The sequence below is a fragment of the Camarhynchus parvulus genome, chromosome 3 (genome assembly GCF_901933205.1).
Source record: "Camarhynchus parvulus chromosome 3, STF_HiC, whole genome shotgun sequence".
Taxonomy (NCBI): Eukaryota; Metazoa; Chordata; class Aves; order Passeriformes; family Thraupidae; genus Camarhynchus; species Camarhynchus parvulus.
Window position 1 is genome coordinate 20,398,264 of NC_044573.1, and position 19,729 is coordinate 20,417,992.

A 19,729-nucleotide genomic window follows, 5' to 3' on the forward strand; every position below is an offset into this window, starting at 1 on the left:
TTCCAGATGTTGGGACACACCTTGAACACTTATCTAACTTCTGTGGATATTTGATAACTTCTTTGCCTTCTAGTTGTGGGGCTAATTATTGAGGTTTTTAAATATGAAGAAGGAATTTTCCTACTGTGCTTCTGTTGGATATTGTCCTGGCTTCAGCTAGAACAGGGTTCATTTTCTTCCTAGTTAAGAAAAAGACAGGAAAGCAAATCTTGCTGTTCTTTTATTATAGCATTTCAGGGCCACTAGCTGATCTTATAAGAATGGGGAGTACTAACAGCAGAGAAATACTACTGAATGTTACTGAAAGCTACAATGCTATTAATGCTGCTAAAACCTGTGGGCAGAAGCATAGTTCTATGCAGAAGCTAGGAAATTAATTATTGACCCTTTCATAATTCTGCTTTGTGCTCAGTCTGAGGTCCTTTGTGCTTCTAGAGTTATTTTTTCTTAAGAGTAAGATTGCAGAGGATGCAGGTGGAGGTTTATTCTGGAAGTTCTGATCTTCTGGAATAGCATAGATCCCATTAACATGTCCTGTCATACAGGTGTTTGGGATCACAATCATCCCCAGCTTGGTAGGATTAGCATAAAGTGTCTACTGCTTCTTACCCTTATTTATGTCCATGTACATAGAGTAACTATTTTTCTTTTTCTGATCTATTGCCTTTCTGTGCATAAATCCTTGTCTCACAATAGGCTGCATTGAGGCAATATAGGTTTTCCTTATAAACTTAGAATGCATCTTTATTTATAATGATTGTCAGGGTTGACAGTCACTCTTGGACAAAACTGTTCTTTTCACTGGTGTAGACTCAATGTCAAAAAAGTGCTTTTAATTAACAAAGTTTTGATGAGAAGGTACTTGTTCATAGTGTCTTCCTGTCTGTGGATATCAAGGCTGCTTTGGCATTCTGTCTTATCTGCTGTAATAAGTTTGGATCAAATAATCACCCTCAGGATTAATTATGGACACATTGTATTACAAAGACCTTCCTTTTGGATGGTTTAATTATAACATTTCAGCATCTGTAATATATCGAAGTCTCGTGACTTTATAGATGTGTAGCATCTCAAAATTCCTGACTTAGCTAAAGAGCAAGGTGGCCCAGTAGTGATTGAAGTGATGGATTCAGAAAAAAATACTTGACACACCTCACTCACTGTGGAAAATAGGGCTTTATTTTCTGAAATAGGTATTCCATTATCTTTCTCAGAGCACAGACCTCAGAGCTATGTTACATTTCACTGATATGCTAAGGAAGGATATGTTACAATTATTGTGGAACAACTCTTAGTGCCATGGATAGAGCAGAAGAGCCGAATGGAAAAAACTCCACCGCATGCTTTCCCCAAGGTATATCCATAAATGTTATTGATAGATAGGCAGGTAGCCATCCTGCATTCCAGCTCATTGACAGCCCCACTTCTCCTCACTGGGGACCTGATTCTTTTGGGTGTCTTCAGTTGTGGCTGGTGGTGACTTGAAAGCTGAACGTGCTCAAAATAGGATCCTGTCCTCTGCTCCTAGGACACTACTTCATATGTTAAAGATCATCTGGGTTAAAATATTTTCTTCTTCGTCATGTTATAACACTTTATCCACCTCTAGGTTTACTTTCAGTTAGAATGACAGAGGTTTGAAATTTGGATTCTTACTTTAGTCTTCTTGGAATCAAGCATGGCATTTGAATACCATGCATTTGTCACAGCTTACCCAACTAACCTGGTTTCTTGTGGACTAGCAAATGGAACTTTTGATAAACCAATATCACATGCTCTCATTTTTGGTTTTTTTGAGTAAATTATTGTTTGCTCCACCTCTCTGTAGGATAGGTTTTCAAGTTCAATATCCAAAGATTTGCATCTTGCAAACAGTCAGCATCTCCAGCTGTTACTGTTTTCAGAGTCTTGGTGGGAATACTTGATGCAACCAGACTGAGACATCTGGATATTTGAAGCATAATGTAAATAGTTAATCTCAGGAAGCCAAACAGATTTTTTTTGTTTTGTGAATTTAAATATTAAAATATAACTTCAAAAGAGATAATGTTCCTGTTTCAGTATTTGTTTCTTATAAGTGGAAAAGTTTTAGCTATTTTGCTTTAATTGTGATCTGATTTCACATCATAGTAAAGAAATTTTCAGCAATTAACTTCAAACAGATTCTGGGGGACCAGTCTGTAAGTCTGTGCCTTTCTACCCCAAGTTTTAAGCATCCTGTGCTGCAAATTCTGTTTTTGACCTAGCCTAGTTTTGAAGTACACAGAGCCATCAAACATAATTTGCAGAGTTTTGCACAGAATTGTCCATTAAATGTTATCCAAATATGCCCAGAAAAACCCAGGGTTTCATTTGATTGATTTGTCCCATTGCAAAATATGCACCTGCTGTGAAATGAAGTCACAGAGGAAAAAAAAGTGGAATAATTTAACTTTTTTATTTGTAAAGATAATCAGGGTTTTTCTGATTACATCTTAACTTCATAAATGTTAAATAACCTATCAGCATCTAGTTGTTGTAAATTATGAAAAAGAGTATTGCTGGGAATATTAACCAACTAAATCCTTGTTCTTTAGTGAACATGAAAATGTGTTATGGCAGGTTGTCATTGTGCTCATGGTAACTTTGACACCAAATAACAAAACTGCCATTTGCATTTAGGGTAAATTGGTTCACTTGTGCTTTTACGCTTCCTTTTATTCTGACATAAATTTATGAACTCTGGAACTAACCAAGTCATGTGGTTTCCCAGATGACTGTAACAAATATGCCCATTTCATTTCCTTCAGTCATCAGAGCACACAAGGTAGTGGTTTCAGACTGGCTGCAGATGCTGAAGGCTGTTCTGAGCAAAAGGGGTTTTTTACAAGATTCTGTGTTGTAAGAGTATATATTACAATTTTTCAGATTAGGAAGCGATCCTTTGATCTTTGTAGTCAGTGAATTTGATCAAAGTGTAGAAGGATTCCATCAGACATTGGAATTTTTCAGGATGCTTATGTGATTTTATTTAAAATTTCATTTTCACTTCTTGAGAGTATTTTTTTCTCCTGAGCATATTTACTATTGGTATCATTCCTAATATAGTGCAAAATTTAGCAGAATTTTAAGATTTTGTGTTTCAGGTGTGAGATGGGTTTTTTTAATAATTTCTGATATGGACTGAACACTGTCCAACATTGTTGGATAGGTCATTTATTTTGAAATAGATGTCCTTTGCTGCATACTGATGGCTGGATTCAGCTGGCCTTGTTTATATGTAATCTGCCTTGGGAAATCAAGCATTCTGAATAGTTTCAATTTCAAAAGTTTCTGGTGATTTTTGCCTAGAATAAATGCACTGATGAGATGCAAAAAACTGAATTATATCACTCTCATAAAGGAATGGGTTTTTCTAGCTCAAATGTCTGGTCAGTTTTCAAGACTGGAAAAGAAGGGGACTTTAACTAGGAGATTAAATAATGGTTTCTATTGGTGTGCTCTGTACCATTTCAAACTCTTTCAGGTACTCTGTTGTATACTTCACAGACCCTCTAATAATAGTGTGGAAATACTACTACTTCTACTAATAGTAATGATAATTATTATTTGTCTTTAACACTATATTTTTAATTACTGGAAAAATTTTACACTGCAAACTCAAGTGCACCCTTCTGGAGTATTTCTTCTTCCATATATCAGGCAAAAAATAATTTTCTTTGAGGCAAAACTAGTCTACTTCAAGATGACCTCCCAGTGGTTTACTCTGTAAAATTGTCCTTGATTTAGAAAGTTGTATTTCTGTTATTCCATTCCTAATGATTATGTCTTGCCATTTTTCTTGTAACTTTTACACTGAAGGAAAATTTTACAGAGGAATTTCTGCATTTTTTCTGCATTAAATCTCCTTCTCCCTTCACCTCTTCCAACAGTTCCTAACAACATCTTTGTTCTTCCTGTAAGCTGAGCAGTTGAATAAGATTGAAGTCATGGCTCTACTTCAGGGCTATTTTTCAGCTTTTTAGTGTAATGGCATTTTCTCTGTCTAGCATCTAGTCAGGCAGCTGAATGTTATTTCTTTGGGATTTTTATATCCTCTTTTTCTTGTGAGAATTGTAAAAACATGGTGTTTCAAAGATTTTTCTGATCTTTCAAAGTACATCAGTTGTTCATAGTACCAGAACTAAACTTGAAATCTCTGATTTCTTGCAAACTGGTTTTTAGTTATACATATTCACATACATACTTAGCTAAAAAAGCCCTATCTAACAGATGCACAACAGTGGAAACAAAATGCTCTTTGTAGCTTCAGGGTAGTAGTATCAACGTAGATACTTTATCAGAAAAGGGCCAAAATTGTAATTAGGAGAAAAAGCTGAGTTGTTTTCCAAAGTTAAAAAAGGAAAGAATCTCAAGGTCTGGACAAGTCTCAGAACTGCTCACAGGCATCTGGTCCTTGTTGCAGTCACAAAGACATCTCTGTGACGTCTAAAGTAGGTGTTGTGTTGAAAGAGAAATGTGATTTTACTGATCAGATATATCTTGACTCATCTCAGAAATGAACCTTGTCTGGTCTGTACTCTGTCCTTTCTTATGTGACTGCAGAATGAAGGAAACACAATTAATACAAACTCTACTTTGGTTGTTCTCTTGGCTTTATGAAACTGCTGCTGTCTGCACAGACCAGTCTACAGTGGACAAAAATTAAAAAATGTACAGCCTATTTCCTAAAAATATATTACTGCTCAAGGGAACGAAAAATCAGACAAAACCACCAACCAATCAGCCAAAACTCTTAGACACGTCATGTGGAAGAACAAAAGAGAACATCCAGGAACATCTGCCTATTGTTCTAAAAGGATGGTATATGGCTTAGCTTGTTCTTCTAAAGGAACTGAGTTTTTCAGCTTCTCGAGAAAACTGGAAAATTAAGAACTCACAACATGGGTATAGGAATAGATGGGGAAAATGTTTGAATTTAAATACTAAAAAAATGAGAGGCTTTTTTTTAACAAAAACTGAAGAGTTTGTTTTTACATAATTTAAAATTATGTTTCTTGAATTCAAATACTAAAAAATGAAAGTTTTTTTTAAGAAAAAACTGAAGAGTTTGTTTTTACATCATTTAAAATTATATGTTTCTTGGCTCAAGCTGTCGTGATGTACTCTACTGGTGAAGCGGGCTAAGAACCTACACTCAGCTACTGCTGTTGGGCTAAAGAGGCATAATTTGCTGAATGGTTGCAATTCACTTGTTTGATCATATGACTATTCAAACAGCAGTGCTTAGTAGCTGTTACTCCTCCAAAATACATAAAAGCTGCCTGGTTCCAAGTCATAAGGTCGGTCTTCCCAGAAGTGGCAATTGCAAAACAGGCATTGACTGAATTGAATTTTGATTCTTACCTAAGAACCATAATGTCTGTCTTCCACTTACAATCTGCAGATGGGTCTGTTTCAGTTTATATTTAAATGATTGTAGTTTTCAGAAGAAGCAGTAGGGAAAACCTCCAGAGGGGGCTTACGTTTAAAATTGCATGTGATGAATTGGCTCTTTGAAGTTGTCCTGCACTGTTGTTAGTGTTTCAGATAATCACTGGTTCCTCTCTGTTTCACAACAGGGATATTCATTGTCAATGTGCCTTTGGAATACAACATCCTGCTAAATGCGAGCAGTCCCACTCTGCTGGTGAAGCCGGTAGGACGCGCACATTTTGCCTTTGTCGATGGCCTGGATCCCTACACCCTGTATGAGATAAGAATACAAGCGTGCCAGAGTGGTAAGGCAATTTAAAACACTCATCTGTGTGGCTGGAAGGGATTTTGCAGGTAGATGCAACTCTGAAAAACAGATGAAATTCTTTTACATTGCAGTCAAATGCTTACCCAGCAAAGAGAAGGCCTAGCACTGAATGAAGCATTAAATATTTCTCCATGTATCATGTGTGGACTTCTCTATATATCATGAATATATCAAATGGAGGTTTAAAATATGTATTTTAGATTATATGTGCCACTTTATTAAAAGCTCTTCACAAGCAGCTTAAAGATCTTTGAAAAAGGATGAATCAGTTCTGTAATTACTCACAAACAAGAAGTGGTGATCATAAAGACAGGAGAGAAGAGCCCAAAAATTAGAAATTCCCTGTCTTTGATGGAAATTTTAAAAAACTTATTGAGATAAGTATTTATAAAATGACAATTTTGAACCAATTTGCTCCTCACTCACACTGCTGAAAATCAGGACTAATTCATCAGTAGAGTTGTGGTAATTTAAATGAGTATTTAACAATGAAATTAGTTGAAATGAGACACCATTTCCACCAGCAGCTTCTTTACTGGATATTCATTTGCTTTTAATGTATTTTTTTGTTGAGGAAAAAGCTGTTATCCCTACACAAATGTCTTGTTTTGTAGGTGGGTGTGGTGTGGGTGGTCAAACATATTCAAGAACTGCTGAAGCACCGCCCAGAGAGCTGAGCCCACCTGTTGTTAAAGCAATTGGACCTGCACTCATAGAAGTGAAATGGGCACCACCCAGGAAACCAAATGGCATCATTACTAACTACTTTATCTACAGGTAAGTGTCCTTATCACCTCAGATTCTTAGTCCTACTTAACGGTTCCTTTCTTTATTCCTTGATTTTTTGGGAGGTGGAAAAAGGTGTAGAAGTATATTTGAAACAATATATATATTTCCTTTCAAATGCTAAGGTAAGAAGCTGATCCATGGATGGCCATGTTGAGAATAGGAATTCAAACAAGAATCATCTTCCTGAACTACAAATGACAAAAAATGCATGTGAAAGTATGTTTAAAAAATTCAAGGGAACAAAAAAACTTAGAAAAACTTTGTAGGATAGATACTTGTACTGTGCTTATGAGGACCACTAGATACAAACTTCAGTGTTCTCTGACAGACAGCTGAGAATTTTGTAATGGAAAGAGGAGTAATTCACCAGTTCTGAGACTTTTAAAAGCAGAAAATGTATCTAGGTTTCTAAAACAGATCAATTTTCCAAGATAAATTATGTTTCTAAGTAAGTAATCTGGACTGTGATTACAGTGCATCTGTTTATGTACCTTGGTGTTTGTGTTCATCTGCCCTGTGTAGGTCATTGACTGATGCATTCTCACTTTCTATGAGGAGTTTCCTAAGCCCTGTGTGAGGATTTTTCTGTAGCAGTGTTTAGGGCAGTATGAAACTAGGAGAGCACTGATCTCTGCTGTGCCTGTTGAGCCTTTGTTAAAAGCTCACTGGAGCGACCTTCTTGAATGGCTTCAGAAGTCAGGGAATATAAAACTCAAGCCATATATTTGAGAGGGATTTAAACTCTAAAGTTCCTGGGTTTTCCAGTTCTTAAGTATGTGTGGCAAACACATGCTGGGCTGATCCTAGCCTCCCACAAAGAGTTTGTGACTTTTTTATTATATTAGAGGTGTGACTGAGAAGACAGGAAATCCAATTACCTTTTGGAATCCTCAGTGATAATTAATATAAATTCATTCAAAGATGTTAGTGGTCTCTAAAAATTCCTGCTATCTTGAAATACCCTTTTGTTTGCCTTTTTTTAATTGTCTTATCAAAACCCCAAGTCCCTCCCCTGCATAAAGAGGAATAAAGTGTATGTTATAGCCCAAGACATATCTTCACTCTGTTGGTTTTGTAAATAAAGCTGATGATTACTGCTGCTATTCCATGGCAACCATAGAAAGGGAAAACAGGAAATATAATGCAGAAAGCCTGCTTCAGTGAAAAATACTGTAAATTGAATTTGACAGCATTTGATGGCATTTGATTATTCTAGTCACAGCCAAACAATGATATAAAGAGTAATATGAAACAGAATGTGTTACTGCCTAGCAGACTCAAAAGCAATAAACCTTCCTCCAATGTGACACAATCACTTCACAATCATAATTGTAGCCTGTTTGATACCTCTGAGTACAGCAGAAGGGCACTGACTGACATAGATACATTTTGTTTTTTATTTAAAGTGAAATGAAAATGGCGCACTGGGGCTCCAGATACAATCGGTATATTCACCTACATAGGCATGAATCACTTGGCAGTTATTTCAGCTGAAGTTTAAATGTGCTTAGACAACAACAATATCAAATCTTTCTCAGATAGCTGCAAAAATCAGAAATGGGATGTAAGCACATAGTTCTTTTTCATTTTGTAGCCACACATGGCCTTACATTGTTATAGCAGCAAGACTGCAGTATTTCTATGGGAGGTTATGGAATGTAATTTCTTCTTCAGTATGTGCCTCTTCCTTACTGCATCATCACCAAAATAAATTCATTTAACTCAAAACCTGGAATGCTTGGGGACCTAGTGTGTGCAGATCTCTGCATTAAAGCAGCAGGAATCCTGCTTTCCTCTAGCATCATGAAACTACTCCCAAGTTTGCAGCCATTTTGCTAGAAAACAAAAGATTTAAATGGTTTTTTATGATAGAGGAGATGGTGATGGTTTCTGTCATTATTAAAGTGGCTTTAAACACAGATCTGAGGCTTTTAAACTTTTCTAACAAGGATCACAACTTAGAAGAGTTTGTGAATGAGAAAAGATCTGGTTCATGAGATAATCATCTAGTCTAGTTCTGTTCCAATTCGTCATGACATAACATTGCTCTGCCAACCTCAGAAGTTGCTATTCTGAAAAAAAACATTATGAAAATAGATTATATATATATTTGTTGTTGCATTTTAGTAAGTTGTAGGTCGCATGAGCTAATGGTACTGCTCTCTGTTGATTAACAGGATGCACTGTATAGGAGGCACATGAGGTGGCCCTTAAAGACATAATGCCTGTAAAATTAGAAGTATTTTGGTTGGTAACTTCCTTAAGGGAGTGTCTGAATTTTTTTGTCAAACTGTCTATGTCCTGCCCAATAAGATTATATTATTTAGTGTATATCTGGGAGATTGAAATGTAGCTGTCATTAGCTGAGCAGTCGTGCTGGTGAAAATGTAGCAGAAAAATCAAAAGGCAATTTAAGACAGAAAACATGTCTCAGTGGCTGTCGTGACTTGCAGTGGAGAGGCTTCCAGACTGACTCGTTATGATTAATTCATTGCTTAATCGTATACCCTTAACCATGAGTTGTACCCAAGACAGCTTCCAAGGAACATATGTTACAGGATGGTTTAATGTAGGAATCCCTATGGATGGTTATGTCATTGAATACAAGAACTCCTGAAGGCTTTTATTTATACCTGTAATTGATCTAATACCCAATATCAAGTAGTATATTACATGGAATAACTTCAAATTCTTTCTGTCCTTTTTTTGGGGGGGTTTAAAAAAAAATACCCCGAATTATGAAAGCTACATTAGTGTAGATTGGTTGAATACAAATGTAAGTGAGGTTTCTTTGTTTAATTAAATGTGAAACTGCAGAGGGGGAGCAGTGCTAATGTTGCATTGTTCCCCCACATTTTACAGTGTGATTCTCTGATGGTTTGAATTTTACCCCAAGACTTGTCAGCATTCCTAAAAATAACTCCCTGTTAAGGAAAGCAGCAGGCACTGCTAAAACATGTAATTTAGTTGTATGGTGAAAGGTAAACATGTGAGGAATAATTCTGGTTTGACCCTGGAGACCTGGGGGATTCGCCGCTGCCGTGCACACAGGGAAGCCGAGGGGCGAGCGCTGCAGTCGGCGTTGCTGCAGCACAGCTCTGGAGTTATCTGTCACAAAGGAGATTATATCCTCCTTCTTGTGTCGTCTGCCTCAGATTGGCACTGGGGCACGGAGAATTTGCCCTTATAAAAATAACTATCTGAACATCTTCAAAATGAATGTAAGCAGCAAATCAGACTATGCAGATTAAGAGACGGCTTCCAGCTCCTGGAGATGTTATTCTCTCCTTTGCAGCTCACTGTACACAACAAATACTTCCAGTTAAATGAGCAGCTGAATCTTAAATCTTAAAACGATTGAAATGATTACAGATTGTTCAACCACTTCTGTTCAAAGTTTATTCATACATGAAGATATTCTGGGTTTTAGCACTACAGATGGAACCATTTACCTAGCCATAAGTTTCATTCATTAAATATTCAGCAGTAATAAGATCTAAATACTTAACCAGGCTACATTGTACAGCTTTGCCTGTGAATCAGCTTACAGTTGGTGGCATATTTGATCATTCAGTGTGAAAAAACTGTTTATCACAGAGTGTAGAATATTTATAAAACATAAATTTATGTATTTATTTGAGTCTCATACTGTTTGGTCAGCAAGACACATTAAATGTGACTTTCTTGCCTTAAAATGTACTCTCTTTTCCCTTATTTACAGAGATTTTTTTAGACATGTTTTTGGGTGCACAGAAAAAAGACTATATTTTTAGGTGTGGGAGAAGGATGTAGTAATGATTCACCTTTCAAAATTACATGTCTTGCATTACGTCAGTGAACAGCATCCAAGGGAGAGGTCTGCAGGAGGCTTAACTTGCCATTATAATAGAGCATGGGCAATTGTATTAAAAACTGTTGCTGGAATTTTGGAGACAATGGGAAATTTTGGACCCTGAATTTTACAGACAGACCAAGAATTTCTACGGAATCTTTCCTGCTTCTTCTATCTGCCAGTCTTTGCCCAGTTTTGCCAACCAACCCTCAGTATCAACATATCTTACAATTTGCTTATTTCACTATGACAGAGATATTGTACCTCAAAATTCTTCTTTTTTATTAAAAAAATCACACTTTAACATATCCAGTGTTAAACATAACAGTGTCCATTTAATCTGCTTATGTCAGAATTTAGCAAAACTTATTCAATTTCGTGTGAAAAAATAATGTCTTCGTTCCTGCCTTATATATGCATATACACAAAGGATGAATAAACAGCGGTGTACACACTTACATTCATTATGTTATTCATATTTGCATGTTAATACCTGGGAATATATTATTACAAGCAACTAAGATTATCAGTTTTAAAAAATCAATGCTTTTTTATTATTACATTAATTCCTGGTTTGACCTAACAAGATAAAATCCAACAGCATTCTTTGAAACACAGATTTTTCTCTTGCCAAATAAATGTTCTTCAACTTCTGGTGTGTGTGTAGTGATGATGACACCCAGTAGCCAGACAAACCAATTTTACTTCTGCAAATTTGCCCTACTTGCAATAAAAGTGGCAGATAATGTAATTTGGATTTTTGTTGTTGGCATGTAGGGTGAAAGTGCTTTTATCTTCTGCAAAAGCCAAGATTCCTGTGAAGAGTAGGGGAAATACTTAAATTCATGTGCAGTACAGCCCAGCCATCACTGAGATTTATCACAGTGTTTAAATGTAACCAACTTAATTTCACACAAACATTTCTATGCCAAGTGAAAGAATTGATTTGATAACTCTGTTTTGAAGATGAGTACTCAGCTTATTAAAACTGCTGTAAATTATATAGAAGAAGGGGACATATTACAAAGAGGCTGAGGATCATCTGTAATCTCTGGTACTCAGAATAACACCAGGTCCAAGGCAAGCATATCTGCAGTAGTAATGCTATATATGTACATATATGTGTAAGTGTGTGTCTATGTATACATATATGTACATATGCACATAAAGAAAAACCCATTGTGCCAAAAACCAATAAAGTGAATTTTCTTCATGTATCTTATGTTTGTATTTTTAAACAAAAACAGTGTTGGAAAAAAAATATGTTGTTTATTACAGAAAACGTTATGTGTGATATTTTAATGAGGTTTGGTGGTGGAGCTGCAAATTTAGCTAAGTTTATGCACAAGGGATTACTTATTCAATTTGCAAGAAACAATGGGATATTTAGTGTGAGAAAACCAGATTTTGAAAGTGCACAGCTTTAGTTTTGAGGGCATGAGAGAATATTTATTCCTTATTCACTAGATAACATTTTTCTAGAGTAAACTGGTCACAAGTTTTCCATAAATTAGGGATTCTGAGGTGAGTACCTCAGTTAATAAATTGATTTTCAGAAATGCTGAAAACTTGCACCCATATTTCAATTTCAGTTATTGCTTAGCAAATAGAGATAGATTTAAAATTTCATGTTCTAAGTTCTGAAAGTCTCATTTGTGGTGTGTTCTATCCTAGAAGGACAACATGCCATTGTGTTGCTGCTCTGCTGCCCTGGACTGCGACAGCACACTTGTTTGCCATGTTTTATAGTGTTCTTCTAGATAAAGGAGAATCATTGATTGCCTCAAAAAATCTCTTCTTCACTACTCAGAACCTAACGCAAATTCAGAAAAATGCTTTTAAGATGCAAAGATAGGTAGTCAGTTCTTTGTGCATGTGTAATGTACAGAAATAATTTCTGTATTTTTCTGAGATACAAGTTGAACTTGGAACTTTAGGATTAACTATTATGGGACTGCTGAAGCAGTTTTCTATTTTAAACACACTGGTTTTGGTTTAATTCCAGACGTCCTGTGGGCAGTCAAGAAGAGCTGCTTTTGTTCATCTGGACTGAAGGACCATTGGAATTCATTGATGCTTCTGATGCTCTCCAGCCTTTTACTCTCTATGAGTACCGTGCCAGATCTCAAAATTCTGTGGGCTCTGTGGACAGCCTGTGGGCTTCAGCCCAGACCCTGGAAGCTTCCCCCTGGGGCATGGGAGCCCCTTGGGCACAAGCCACGAGCGCGTACTCGGTGCAGCTGAACTGGAGCCAGCCGCTCTCCCCCAACGGGGTCATCTCTCTGTACCGAGTGGTCTACCAAGAAAAACACAGCGACCCGACCTTCAGCAGCCCAGCTGTCGCAGCACTTACAGTAATGGTAAGAGCTGGGCCACAAAATCAGTTTTAAGATGTTTCACTGTGCTTTGATCTCTGTTGCATTTTAAAGTCTCCCTTAACGCTGGTTAAAAAAGTGAAGTTTACAATTACCTGTTGTTTTGTTGGCTCAAGTTTTGTGTTTCACCCAATGCAGACTGAAACATTTCATGCTAATATTGGATTTCTGGTAGAGGCACGTAGATTACTCAAAAGCATGGATGTGTCGTGTCTGGAGGAGTTAAGCACATGCATTTGTCAGTCTTGCTCTGAAAATACCGTTCTGAACTTTTTGTCTGACTGACAAAATAGTTTCACAGGACCTGCACAAAGAACAGCAATATCACTCCTCCTTGTATAGAATTCTATTTTTTATTTCATTTGGAATCATAAAGTGAATGAATTAATTAGTAATTACATAGTTCATATATGCAACCCATTTGCATGTTCCCTTCATAATTCATCAGTAATAAAAGCAGTTCTACTTTTATTTCCAATTCACGTACTTATATTGGAATGTTACTTTGCCCTGCTGATCTGTCTTTCTCTTCCCTTTCTTTTCCTGTTTCTATTCAGTATGTGAAAGGAGAGATTTGGGAAAACACATTGTTTTGTGAACTGACTAACAACATTGTGTAAACCAGTGACATAAATGGTTGTGTTTTGTGCATTTACCACAAATGCACAAATGTTCCTCCCCCCTGTATAGTGCCTTCTAGTCTTTCTATAGCAAGACAGCTTATAAATGGTTGGACTGAACTGTTCTGTATTAGGACAACTTGTGTACTTTGTTGTCTTCTGAAAAGAAATTTTAAAAGTTTAAGGAGGTTGTAATAATGTTTGGTTTCCTCAGCAGTGCCACCTCGAGTTCATAAACCTAGAATCTTTGTAGTCCATGGTAGTATTGAATAACACCAGAAATCCCCTAAATTCTTTATTATCCCAATTTTGAAGTATGTGGTTGGCAATTCAAGTAAGATCCCAGAAAGCTTTCACTGGAATACCTGGTAGTAACCTTTGAGTAACTTCCTCAGACAAATCTCCACATGATACAAGGGAAGAAGTTTCCAGCTTGGTAATCTTACATACCCTTGATTATAGGGTTTCAGATCAGTTTTGTGTCTAGCTTCCTGAATGGATTAAGTTTGTAATTATTTTTTTTTTTCTGAAAAGGAGAACAGTTTCTGAACTGAGTTATAGGAATAATGCACTTTTACCTTCTGAAGCAGTTGCATTCACATTGCACAGCATGCCAGGCTTAAAAAAGTAGATTGGGATTATAAAGTTCAGTGGCATTTTGGTACTTAGCTCCCTTAACTTCTTGTAAGAAAAATTACCACCATCCTAATTGTGATGATGCACCTAAGATTTTGAAATCAGTGAAAAGCCACGGCTTCTCCTACTGCTCTGCTTCAGCAGCATGCAGTGTGTTCTGAGCATCAGAATTGACCTGGCTGGTCATGCATTGCAATGTCTTCTAAGCATGCCAACAACAACAGAAAATGTCCAAGATGGTTGTACTGTGGGCAATAAAACCTACCAAAATGGTATTTTAAATAATGTTGCTACAGTGTGTTTCTTTAACAGCATCAGTTAAAAGCCTTTTAGATTAACAAGCTATTATTTACTGAATTAGTATTTTCCTGGCTCCAAAATCCTTTATTTTCCCCAAACACTATCCTGAATCAAAATGACATTCTGGCAGCATATGTATAGCTGTTCTACTAGCATTGCAGCAAAGCTGGCTTGTATGTTTTTTCTGCTGTCCTTTGTCTTGAACATGGGTCAATTATGGTATTTGCTACCCATTTTTATTTAAAATATTATACTACCCTTTGGGGACAAATCTTTTTGCACATCTGCTCCATCAGTTGCACTTACTTTAAAGTGTTGCAGCTGCATTAACTGAGTGGAATTGTTGCTGATTTATACCAAGGACCTGAGATCCTACCTCTTCTGAATATAGCAGAACAGCTAAAGCTTTGAATCAAAGATATTGACATAAAGTGCATGGAGTCATGTTATCAAAGATATCTGCAGGAGGTTAGGTCAATTATCCCAGCAGGCAAAAACCTGGACATCAACTTTCAAAGTTGGAAACGCTTAAAAATAGAATTTTATCATGAAATTGCTGATATACCCTTAACTTTAGCTTTGTGAATGAGATACTTTAATTAAAATGTAATTTTATTGAAGGAACTAGAATTCCAATGATTAAACTTCTGCCCCTTCAAAATATAGCCTTCATGGTAGTAGGCTAAATCATTTAATCTCCTAAAGCATCTCTATTGGAGCTCCCTCATGGGATATGCCATTAGTCATTCTCTCTCACAAGCTTCCATGTTACACGTAAGACTTAAAGTATTAAGAAAGCAATGAGTTTGGTCCTTTATTTAATCTGTTAGACTCCATTCTTATCCCATTAGATTATTCCAGGAAAAAAACCCCAGTGCTAGAATCTCGGTGGCTGATCCCACCCTTGCCCTTGTTGGTTGCACCCTGGTTGCTTACCCCAGGACATAAAGCTTGACCAAAACTTAGAGGAGAAACACAATCCTTGTGACACTGCAGGATACAAATTAAGCTTTTGCTAATGTCCCTGTAGACTGTTCTCATATAACAGCCTCATTTCTATCCATTTCAGAGACAAATGAGAAGCATCTTCTGGGTTTTCAAACAATTTAACAGGCTTATACTTACCACTATACTTCCCCAAATCCAACCATTTACTCCCCTTTAAGATGTATTTGAGTTAATATGTCAAAGGTATGGCTGTCTGGCATCTTAAGGTTTTCACTGACCCCTTGAAATTTTACACTGCCTGTGGAGATAAAAATGAGAACTCAATTCTCAGAGCAAAAGCTGCTCCCCCTGAAATGAAAGGAGGGTGTCCTGCACCGTTAGAAGCAAGTGACACACACATGAGCCATTTTGATCCTTCACAGTTAGGGAGCAGTGTCACCCATTTCCTTAGCTTGTTTGGCCAGGAGTGTAGTGACAGATGTTAGGTGACAGCAAGTTAAACTGACATTCTGGTTTATTTGCAGAGCAAAGTCAAGTCAAGACTGGTTACAGCAGCACAAGTGTCTCCCACAATGTCTTTGCAGTTCATTTTAACCCTCTAAAGCAGGAATCATATTTAGTGTCTTGAAAGCATTAACATGAGTGTGTTTATAGGGGAAGGGATTTTCAGAAGGTTCTCATTTACAGAAATCTACATAAAGTGACTAGATTGTCAAATCAAGCTTCTCACTCTTGTGAACTTAGGACTTAAGCTTGTGAACACAGAACCCAGAGCTGATTTCATTGTAAAGCCAATGAGTGCCTGCCAGATGTCATCAAAGCATCACAGCTCTTTAATACTGTACTGCAAATGTTGCTGTGAGGTAGAACTATGGGTAGATTTGGACATTTCTTGATAGATATTTTGTGGGTCTGTAATGGTGTTTTTTCCCATGACAATTATATCAAATGTTTGGTTGTTTATTGGGAGCAGGAGAATTCAAAGTCAGGAAGATGAGTAAAAAAACATAAAAATATGTAGCTGTTTGAAAACACTTGGAGAAGGAAAAGCATCCAGAGGGTTAAAAAGGAAAACTGCCTCTTATGGGCAGTGCCCACCAATTATTATTATTATTATGTAGAATCAAGGTCTCAGTGTGTTAAATTCACCTCAGCCAAGTGTAGATCAAAGAGCAACGTGCTTTTTAGAGGATGCAAGAGATAGGTGTAAGCATTATAGGTCTTATTCCTGGGAAATCCTGCACCACTGCACAGGTCTTCTCACAATGTGTTTTGCAATGTGAGGCACTCAGGCCAAACTTATCCTTAAAGGCTTTTTTTTGGCATAACCATGCCAGCTTGGGGTGAAAAAAATTAATACATCTCTTAGCTGCTATCACTGCCCCAGCAAAGGCTCTGGTTTGGATGCAGCTGTGCTAACAGTTGAGAACACATATTGGCTTCCCTTGCATTATTTGGGGAGATGGTATATAACTGCACTGGCCAAGCTTCTCTTGGCAGGTGCTGTGACAGGGAAATCTGTAGACATATTGCAGAAGAGCAGCAATAAAGACTTTGGTAGGAGGATGAAGCCTTGGCTAACATGATTGCGTTCTTATAATCAGACAGAATTTTCATATCAAATAAACTGAGTCAGAATATTAGGTATAGTTTACTTGTTAAAAAACTCCATATCAAAAATAATATATCAGAAATGTTTTTGAGTGGCCAGTACTGCCATATATTCATGCTTCCTATGCAGGATTTTTCAGATATCTGGAATCATGCATCCAGAGTTAGTTAGTTTCTATTAATAACATTTAAAAATACATAATACATTCATGTGTAGTCCTTCACTTCTATTTCCTTATATAGACCTGTGAACATTTGGCAGTATTAGAGATGAGATACCCCACAGTTATTAACTTCCTTGTACAGACTATTCAGTAATGCAGTATTTAGTACTGTGCATGGCAACAGTCTTATAGAAGTAATGAAGGTTGTAACCACAAGAATAAGAAAAAAATATGCCAAGGAGAGGCACCAGAGAAACTTTCGTGCATGCCTATTGCAGATGCCTGGGAAATTGAGTGCACCCTAAGAGGATGAGTGTAAGTGAAGGAATCCCTGTACATGCCATAAATTTAGAAGATGTGCTATGTAGCAACGAGTGAAAGCTGTAAATGGCAGTGGAGGGCAAAAGTTAAATTGGGCTACTGTACTGCTGTTAGGCAGTGGGAAGTGGCCACCTCCAGAAACAAGATGGCTGCTGAGCAGTGCCCTAATGCAGCCAAAAGATCATCTCCTTAGCTCTGCAAGGGCTTATGGGTTAGGGGAAATCATACACAGATGACTAATTCTTTTATGGTTCACAGACGATCAAAGTGAAATTCAGCAGCTGTTCAGGACAAGTGACCACTCTAACGGCTGTAATATAACCTGCTAAATAGAGAGGGAATTGCATGAGAGCAAGAGGTTAGCTGTGATTATCGGCAGGTGAGTGCTTTATTGAAGTTGAAAGACCATTAACATTGATGGAGTAATTATTTCAACTTGAAAGTAATTACCTTGATGGGTGATAACTTCTCCAGTGTTCCCAGATTTGATTGGACCAAACAATTGTGAACTCTTGAAGCCTAGAAAAATATTACAACAATACTGCAATGTTTAAATTACTGAAACCACTGTTAGAGTATTTTAATTATGCCTAACAGTGAAAAGATTTTAATGTACAACAACTGGTGACCTCTCATGTATAGAGACATTTGCTTTCTAATTTCAATGAAATGATTCCCACCTACTATGTGTGTGCTGTATGTGATGGGTTTGCAAATGAATTGTTTGATTTAAATGCAGTTTTTAAGATTCAAAGCCTTGTTAGCACAGTTTCAGGAAGGGCTTGTACTGGAATAGCTGTAATTGTTTTATTTGCCAGGAAAGCCCAGTAATGTAAAATGCTTTGCATGTTTTAATCTCTGGACCTGTTAAGCTTATACAGGATGAATACAGGACAAGTGCTTCTTCACATTGAAGGCTGCTTTAAAAAAAGTATCTGAGGCAATCTGTGTCTCACAGATTCTGTTGTTTCCATGCTGCTGCAGAATATGCTGGATTTGGCACTACAGCTCTGTTTAAATAAGCATTTGGATTGGCACTATGATGCCCCTCCAGAAACTGATTAAGTGCTTCAGTAAGCCTCACCTATCAAGACAGACATGTAAAATTGCCTAATTAGAGCAGAAAGGATGAAATGGATTGTTGCACAACTTTGATGATTTTAGAGTACTGTAGTAATAGAACTGGAGGGGAATGGTAAGAGAGAAAGAGAGAGGCTTCAGCTCTTCTATTTATACCATCCTTGCCGTAAACAAGGCCACTTCATTGTCTCCTGGATGTTTCCAGCAGCCACAGGAACATAGCTTTAGACTCTGCTGGAACTCTGCCAGGAAGGAAAGAATCCTTGTGAATTAGGAAGGAAAGGTTTGGTTGGTGTCTGTGAGGTCTTAATATGTTGTCAGGCAACTGGTGATTTGAATCAGTGTAGGTTACAGCCAAGAAGTTTATTTCACTTCTTTTTTTCTTTCATGTTTTCTCCCTAATTCCGTGTGTTACATTACACTGACAGAATTTTGTCTTTCAATAAATTTTTGGACTAGATAAAAGTAAAACCACTGATACAGTTATGTGTGACCACACCTAACCACACCCTAGATTGACTAGGCCAGAGTGCCTGGATCAATAGGTAATTTCTTCTACGAATAAATTAGTTACCTATGTGGGAAAATCTGGTGTATTTTATCCTTGGGCTTCTCCTTGTGCAAGGTCCATTTCTCACCCATTGTACAGTCTTTTTTTGACGAGTGAAACACATGTAGAACTAAGTCTTTTGAAAGATATTTATAATGGCTGTCTTCAGACACCTAACCTAGTTAAGAGCATGAATGTCCTCTACAGACCATGAAATGTTCAGAACATCTAAGGCATGGACATTTACCATCCTTGAGCTGCAGATTTTCACATGAGACTGCTTTCCTGAGGTCCATTTGTGTGCGGCTACTGATAAGTGTCAGTCAAAGAAAGTGGTTGATTTTTACACTGATTAATCAGCTTTCTTAGCCCACACAATGGAATAATGCAGCTTGACAGGTTTAAAAGCTGTTACTCTTTGGCAGGAAGATGGTGGTGGGCAGCCCTCTGGAAGTGGCAATCTTTACTGTGTGTGCACCTGCAGCCATGAGAGAATAGGAGACCACCCAACAAAGCTTAAAGACTGATTACTAAAATGAGATTGGATAAATGCTCCATATGCTGTTTCTCTATATATGTTTTTATATATACTTTTTATTTATGCTTTTCTCTGTGATTTTTTCTGTGTCTGCATTTCAGTTGTGAGAATAAGATCGAGCTAACCAGACAGTGTAGAAAAACACCACTGGCAGAATGCTTTTTAATTTGTAAAAACCAAATA

At 37.1% G+C, this 19,729-nt stretch overlaps 1 protein-coding gene across 1 annotated transcript in view; it reads left to right on the forward strand.

Moving 5' to 3' along the window:
• The window catches only part of USH2A (usherin), a 373,050-nt gene that overhangs the window by 304,208 nt on the left and 49,113 nt on the right, over nt 1-19,729 (forward strand). Inside the window, exons 59-61 of the mRNA XM_030944868.1 lie at nt 5,601-5,759; nt 6,397-6,559; nt 12,409-12,763. Coding sequence (XP_030800728.1) covers nt 5,601-5,759; nt 6,397-6,559; nt 12,409-12,763 — 677 coding nt within the window. The remainder of the gene's footprint in view (nt 1-5,600; nt 5,760-6,396; nt 6,560-12,408; nt 12,764-19,729) is intronic.